Source organism: Manis pentadactyla, chromosome 2, assembly GCF_030020395.1.
Source record: "Manis pentadactyla isolate mManPen7 chromosome 2, mManPen7.hap1, whole genome shotgun sequence".
Lineage (NCBI taxonomy): Eukaryota > Metazoa > Chordata > Mammalia > Pholidota > Manidae > Manis > Manis pentadactyla.
Genome location: NC_080020.1, coordinates 150,745,196 through 150,752,211, shown reverse-complemented (window position 1 = coordinate 150,752,211; position 7,016 = coordinate 150,745,196). Strand labels below are relative to the sequence as shown.

At 37.8% G+C, this 7,016-nt stretch overlaps 1 protein-coding gene across 1 annotated transcript in view; it reads right to left on the bottom strand.

Moving 5' to 3' along the window:
• Positions 1 to 473: 473 nt before the first annotated feature.
• Positions 474 to 7,016, bottom strand: part of CREG2 (cellular repressor of E1A stimulated genes 2) — a 44,658-nt gene continuing 38,115 nt past the window's right edge. The window contains exon 4 of the mRNA XM_036881434.2: positions 474 to 5,587. Coding sequence (XP_036737329.2) covers positions 5,440 to 5,587 — 148 coding nt within the window. The 3' untranslated portion in view covers positions 474 to 5,439. The remainder of the gene's footprint in view (positions 5,588 to 7,016) is intronic.

Below are 7,016 nucleotides of genomic sequence, written 5' to 3'. Positions count from 1 at the left end.
TCCTGGATCCCCTGGGCTAGCGGTCACTCTTAGTGGAGGGCAGGACTCCTGCTGAGGAGCCAGAGTGCTGGTGGGCAGTCCGGGGAGGCTGCGGGGTCCATCAGTCCCATGGGTGTGTATATGTCATTTTTGCCACACTCTATGTGTGACCCCTTGGGCATATATATATATATTTTTTTATTATCAGTGAAAGGGAGCTTTCTTGTATCCCTGAACTCTAGGAATCACAACTGTGCTAAAAATGGCAAATACTTCCAAGAGAAGGAACACCAAAGCATGGCATCAGCATTTTCAAGTCTGCAAATTAAGTGCATTTTACTCAGACCCTTAAAAATTGTAAAAAATCACCCAGCTAATTCTTTTCTTTCTATTGGACATTTAACTGCTGACTTACTGTAATAGCATCTATTTTCTTAGAAATCAAATGATGTTAATTCGTAGTATTACATGAAGAAACTATTTATAAATATCATAATTTTATTTAACCAAGCATGAAAATCATATCAGAAATGACATAATCATTGGTTAAATAGACAGATCTAGTTTTGAAAACAGATTTTACACTCCACATGCATTACATAGTACAGACAGACCATAGCTTCATTACAATTCCAATTTTATAGTAACTGACTATATAGCAATCAAATAAGCATCAATAAGTTATTCTAGAGAGGTTTTATTTTCAGAACAGTACTTGATGGTTAAATTATTAAAAATGAAATGCAGACTTCCTGGGAAAATTGCAGAAATCATTTCAACCAAAAAATGGTTCCATAAAAAATCTATACATACAAGGCACATTAAACAAATAACATCAGAATTGCACTCTTAATTTCAATATCATGGGTATGTACAATTACTGTAAATAAAAACACAAGGGTCAGGACATAGCCCATTCACAGAAACAAAAGAGGAATTCTTTCCCAGAACAGTTAAAGGAAGAGCATTGAAAATATAGTTCTTTGCTATAAACATCAGTGGAGAATCATTATGTACAAATTTGGCTATTTATGTACATCCATAGCTTACCATGTTTATATGCCAGAAACTTGAAGATATCTTCCCCTTCTAAGTGTCTACATAAAACCTATACAGCAGACTTGAATTCCTATTATTTGTATTCAATGATAAACTGAATACATTTAGAAAATTTTTAAGGAAATCTTACATCTCTTCCACAAATGCATATATTAATGGTGAACCAAAAAAATTAAGGGGTTGTCTGTTCTGCTAGGTTTTGGCACATTAGCTCAGTTCTTCATTACTAGGGACCAACAAGAAAGCATAAATAAATACAAGCCTTAAGTTTTGTTTACATTAAACTTTTTACTCTGAGGTAATTGTAGATTTCGAGATAATTGCAGATAACTGTAGATTCATATGCAGTTGTTAAGAAATAATATAAAGAGATCCTGTCTGCCACTTACTCAGTTTCCTCCAATGGTAACATCTTGAAAAACTATATTAACAATATCACAACCAGGGTTTTGACACTAAGACAGTCAAGATAGGGAACATTTCCAGCAGCGCAAGGATCCCTTGTATTTAATAGTCACACCCACCTCTGTCTGTCCTTCATTCTCCTTCTTGGCAACCCTTAATCTGTTCTCCATTTCTAGAATTTTGCATTTCAAAGTGTTAAGGAAATGGAATTATGTAGTGTATAATTTTTTGGAATTGGCTTTTTCACTCAGCAGAATTTTCTGGAGACTCATCCCCGTTGTTACTTATATCAGAAATGATTTTTATTGCTGTTTCCTTGGAATGGAGGTACCATATTTGTTTCACCAGCTACCCATTATAGGATACCTGGTTGTTTACAACTTTGGAATATTATGAATAAAGCTGCTATGAACACTCGTGGATATGTTTCTGTGTGACATAAGTTTTCATCTCTCTGGGATAAATGCCCAGGAGTACAATCACTGAATGGTATGGCTGTGCATGCTTAGTTTTATTAGGAACTGCCAAATATTTTTCCAAAGTGACTGTTCCATTTTACATTCCCACCAGCTATATATGACTGATACAATTGCTCTGCATCCTTGCCAAGAGTCAGTGTTACTTAATTTTGGTAGGTGCATAGTGGCATCTCATTGTGGTTTTAATTTGCATTTCCCTAATGACTAATGATAGAGAGTATTTTCATGTGCTTACTTGCTATTTATATATTCTCTTCAGTGAAATGTTTGTTCATGTTCTCCATTTTCTAATTGGATTTTTAAAGAAACTGCTGAATTTGAGAGTTCTCCATATATTCTAAACACTAATTGTTTGTTGGATATGTGGTTTGCAAATATTTTCTTCCAGTATGTAGCCTCTCTTTTCATTCTCTTAACATGGTCTTTTGCAAAGCAAAAGTTTAAGGTTTTGACGAAGTCTAATTTATCAAACTTTCCTTTTAAGGACTGTGCTTTTGGTGTCAAGACTAAGAAAGAATTCTTTGCTTAGCCCTATGTACTAATGATTTTCTACTTAAAAAAAAAATGTTCTATAGTTTTGCGTTCCATGTTTAGGGTTATGATCTATTTTGAGTTAATTTTTCTACAAGGTATGAGGTTTAGTTTGAGGTTCTTTTTATTTGTCTATGGATATTCAATGGTACATTTATTGAAAAGACTATCCTCCCTCCATTGAATTACTTTTGTACTTTCATAAAAGGTCAATTGAGCATATTTGTATGGGTCTATTTCTTGATTCTTTATTCTATTCCATTGACCTATGTGTCTATGTCTATGACTCCACCAATACCCCACTCACTTGATTACTGTAGCTACATAATAAATCTTTATATTGGGTAGGTAGAGTGATTCCTCCTACTTATTCTTTTACAAGATTGTATTAGCATTCCAAGACTTGTGCCTTGGAACTTTTAGAATAAGTTTGAATATATCTATAAACACCTTGCTGGGATTTTGATAGAAATTTCATTCAACCTATAGATGAATCTGGGGAGAATTAACATCTTTATTATTTTGAGTCTTCCAATTCATGAACATGGTATGTCTCTTCATTTATTTAGGTCATTGATTTCTTTCATTAGCATCTTTCAATTTTCAGCATATAGAGCCTGTACCTGTTTTGTTAAATTTATATCTAAGTATTTATTTTCTTTGGAGTGACTGTAAATGGTATTGTGGTTTTAATTTTGGTTTCCATCTTACTCATTGTTAACATATAGAAATTTAGTTAAATTTTGTTTCCTGATTTCATATCCTGAGAACTGCTTAAATTACTAGTTCTAGGAGTTTTGTTTTCTTAAAAAAAAAAAAGATTCTTTGGAATATTCTATGTAGACAATCATGTCATCTATAAAAGGATACTTTTTTTTCTATCTTTCTAATTGTATACATTTATTTCTTTTTCTTGCCTTAACACTGTGTCTAGAACTTCAAGTACAGCTTTAAAACTTTTAATCAATGTAAAATTTTAGAGATTTATTCAAACTTACTGGCCTGAATGAGGCCCATCATTCTCAAACAGATGAATTTTCAACATGCTTCTTACCATCACACCTGCCCAGATTTCATTTCCTGCAGTTTGGATAAATAACCAACAGCCTTCAAATGTGGTTATAAATGGAACCCACACTGCAAAGCCCCTTGAAGCAGTGAAAGTCCCTTTAATGAGCTAAGTGGAACCTGATTTTTAAGAAAACCTAGCATAGAAACATTATCCATATGGCAGGACCAGGAGGCAACAATGCTCAGATAGTCAAGGTTTGAAGCTGACTTATGGAAAATATGCTTCATTCTTCCAGTTTCCCCTCTTATCTCAAAAGTGGAGGTAACAATAATTTAAACTCTGAAAGTATGAAATACCCTCAAAGTCACCTTATTCTTAGATAATGGAAATTGCTATATTATTGGGAACTTTACTGAGAATTTTAATAAGTGAAGAATTCTGTGCATCTTACTGTTTTTAGTAACAGGCACTTAATATTTTGACAATTCAAACTCTCTTCATGTCTTAATTTTCTAAACAAAAGTGTAACCATTCATAACACTTTTATTTAAAAATATATATTTCCTATATATAGTGTTGTGTTTTTATATTATACAACATACCTAACCCACTGAAAAAGGTTTATAGCCATTATAGAAAGACAGAAAACGGTACTGCTAGAGCTTTATAGATTCCAATAGATGAGATCTTGGATGTATATACATAGGTCCTTGTAGGTGTCAGGTGTGTACACAGTTGCAAGGTAGTTTCTTGCAAACACCAGGAGCTCCTGCATATAATTTGTAGAAAATTTTAAATCTGTACTAAGAGTCAAATTTCAGAGGCCTTTTTTTTTTTTGGTAGAAAGCAGTAACCAATCAAATATGGCAGGTTAGGTATGATTTTACCGATCTTGCTGATTCAATGACTACCTGTACATTCGAGTAACTCTTTTGTCTTGTCATTAAGATTGAGCATCATCCAGTGACCGCTTCATCCATTGTGTACTCTGTGTTCTGGAGTCAGATGCTGGGACATTGACTTAGCCTCAGTCTTCTCATCCATGGGTGGACAAGATGATATGCATCTCACTGATGGTGAGGTTTAAAAATGAGATGCCCTGACCAAGGCCTGGCCCAGGGAACGTGCCTTCTGTTACTGACTTGTTTTCTTCCTTCTCTTGTACATACATTGCCTTTGTGCCTTCCTGGATTCATCCTTCCTCCTCTTCTCTCTATACACCACAGAAGAAGGTGTCACTTCTTTTGGATGCCCCCTCAGGCCTAAGAGAAGCGTTAGTGGTGAGGATCTGGGGAGACTGATGCCGAAGCTGCTCCTCCTTGTTAATATCGCCCATGGCCTGCTTACATAGAGTAGGACTGTGCATGAAACTCTATCATGATACAGTGGGGAGAAAGCTTCATAAGTGACAGATACATTCTAGCAAATGTGACTTAATAATCCATCTGCAATCCAGTTGTGTGAAGAGTAACCCACAGACAAAGAGTCCTGCACCCCGGCCCTAGACATAAGACTGCGACTGTGTGAGGCAGACTTAGGTCCTCCGGGGCTGCAATGATCTTAGGCCCCAAGACACTGCCTTTGGCACAGCAAGAACAAAACACTCTCACAATACAAAGAAATCACACTGTGCATACAGGCATAATTTTTCTCTTGTCTTTAAGTATGGGACACCTCCTGTCTCAGCATGTCACTTTGACAACCAACAATGATTCCCAAGTAGGTGAATCTGGATGGAACACAACATAAACAAAGACTATAGGTGGGAAGTACCTGGGTGAAGTAGAGATTTGCAAATAACCACTTTAATCTCCAGTCTAGCATGGGGTTCACTGGTCACCCTTTCTTATTCTGCTATAAGTGACAGGGCCACTATGAACCCTTCAACAAAGAGACAGCAGTCATTCGCTGTCTGACAGCATCACTTGAAAGGTTTTCATTTTATATAAACACCAAGACTTTCCTCTTACTCCATCAGGCCTTTCTTGGAACTGCTTTGAAGTATTCCTCCCTTGAAATGTCAGATACCCCTCCATACCACTTCTGAAGCCAGATATGTTGTATCCGCATCATCATAAAGAACCATTCATACTGACGAGGCCACTTCCTCATAACTGGGTGTCTGCAGAAACAAAGGAGAGGTCATGAGAAAGCTGTTCTTATCAGAGGCTGGGCCCTCCCAGAGCACAGGTCCGGACTCTATGCATCCTGGGCCAATCATATGGCCCTCTAGACTCCAGGCCTCACTGGGGCTGAGACCTGCTCAAGCCAGCCAGAGGCAGAAGCCAGGCAGCCAGGGATGGGGATGGGCATCTATGTCCCCACGGAGGGGCAAACAGGCTCCTTGGTACGAATCCTGGTTTGATGGCTCCCAGGCCACTTGCACTCTCAGCCCTGGTCTCCCCATGATGGTGTCAGATCACAGGGCTGGGTGGGGCACAAACAAATAGGTACACATCAAACACCTGCCCAGGGTGAGTGCTCGGCGAACGCCAGCCACGGGTATCAGGAAGCGTGAAGAAAGGCATTCATGCATCTCTGTATGAAATGTTCCAAGAATTGTGAGCCCTTGAAACAAATCTGTTCATGGGAATTCAGACTGCCACTCCTGCAGCAGGCTTAGAACTATGGGGCCAGGCTGAGAAGCAGCCAGAGTGGACAGGGAGCGCCACATTCCCTTCTATTTCCCGCCTTGCTTTCCCCTCGTGGGTAGCCCTCAACACACGCATTGTTCCTAAGGGCAGAGGCTGTGGCTCACTTTTTTTAAACATCATAAAAGTAAAAATTTTATTTATATCTAAACATGTTATAAACAAAATTCAAAGACCAAGTGAAAACTGGGAAAAACATTTTCAACAAAGCAGATGCAATAATAGGTTGATGGTACTTCATAACAAATTTTATCTTGAAATAATCATAAGCTTACAGAGAAGTTGAAAGTACAGTATAAATAACTATTTTTTTTCCTAAACTATCTGAAGATAAGTTGCTGATCTGAGGCCCCAATGCTTCAAATACTCATGTGGCCAAGATAATAAAATGATTGCTGTGATTTTAAGCAAGTTAGTTTTGTATCGATAACCAGAACAAATTTTGTCACCTGCAAATGGGGGGCAGGTGTAAGAAATGCACTCAGCGGGGCTCTGGTTTTGGGTCCAGCAGTGAGTTGAAGGTAGAAGGACCTTGAGGAGACTGACCGTGAGGGCTTAAGAGAAGCTGAAGCCAGAGGTAAAGGCACCTGTGATGTAGCTTTGGAAAATTTGGCAACACTGTTACCTGCAGCAATGTGGAAAATCGGAAATGAACTTAATGAACCCAGTGGTCTAACTAAGATGTTGGCCTCATCTCACTGACTGTACTAACTGTAAGAAGAGAGATGGGAGCTAACGAATGCTAGCTGAGTTTGAAAATGAAGCATGCACACACACCTATGGTTATTTCTCTATCGATGTGTTGAAAACCATGATTTCATGTTGCTATATCCAATCTCAATTCAATCCCAGAGGTCATCCTAGTTTTCTCTCTTTGTGCATCTGTAACTCTTTTCATGG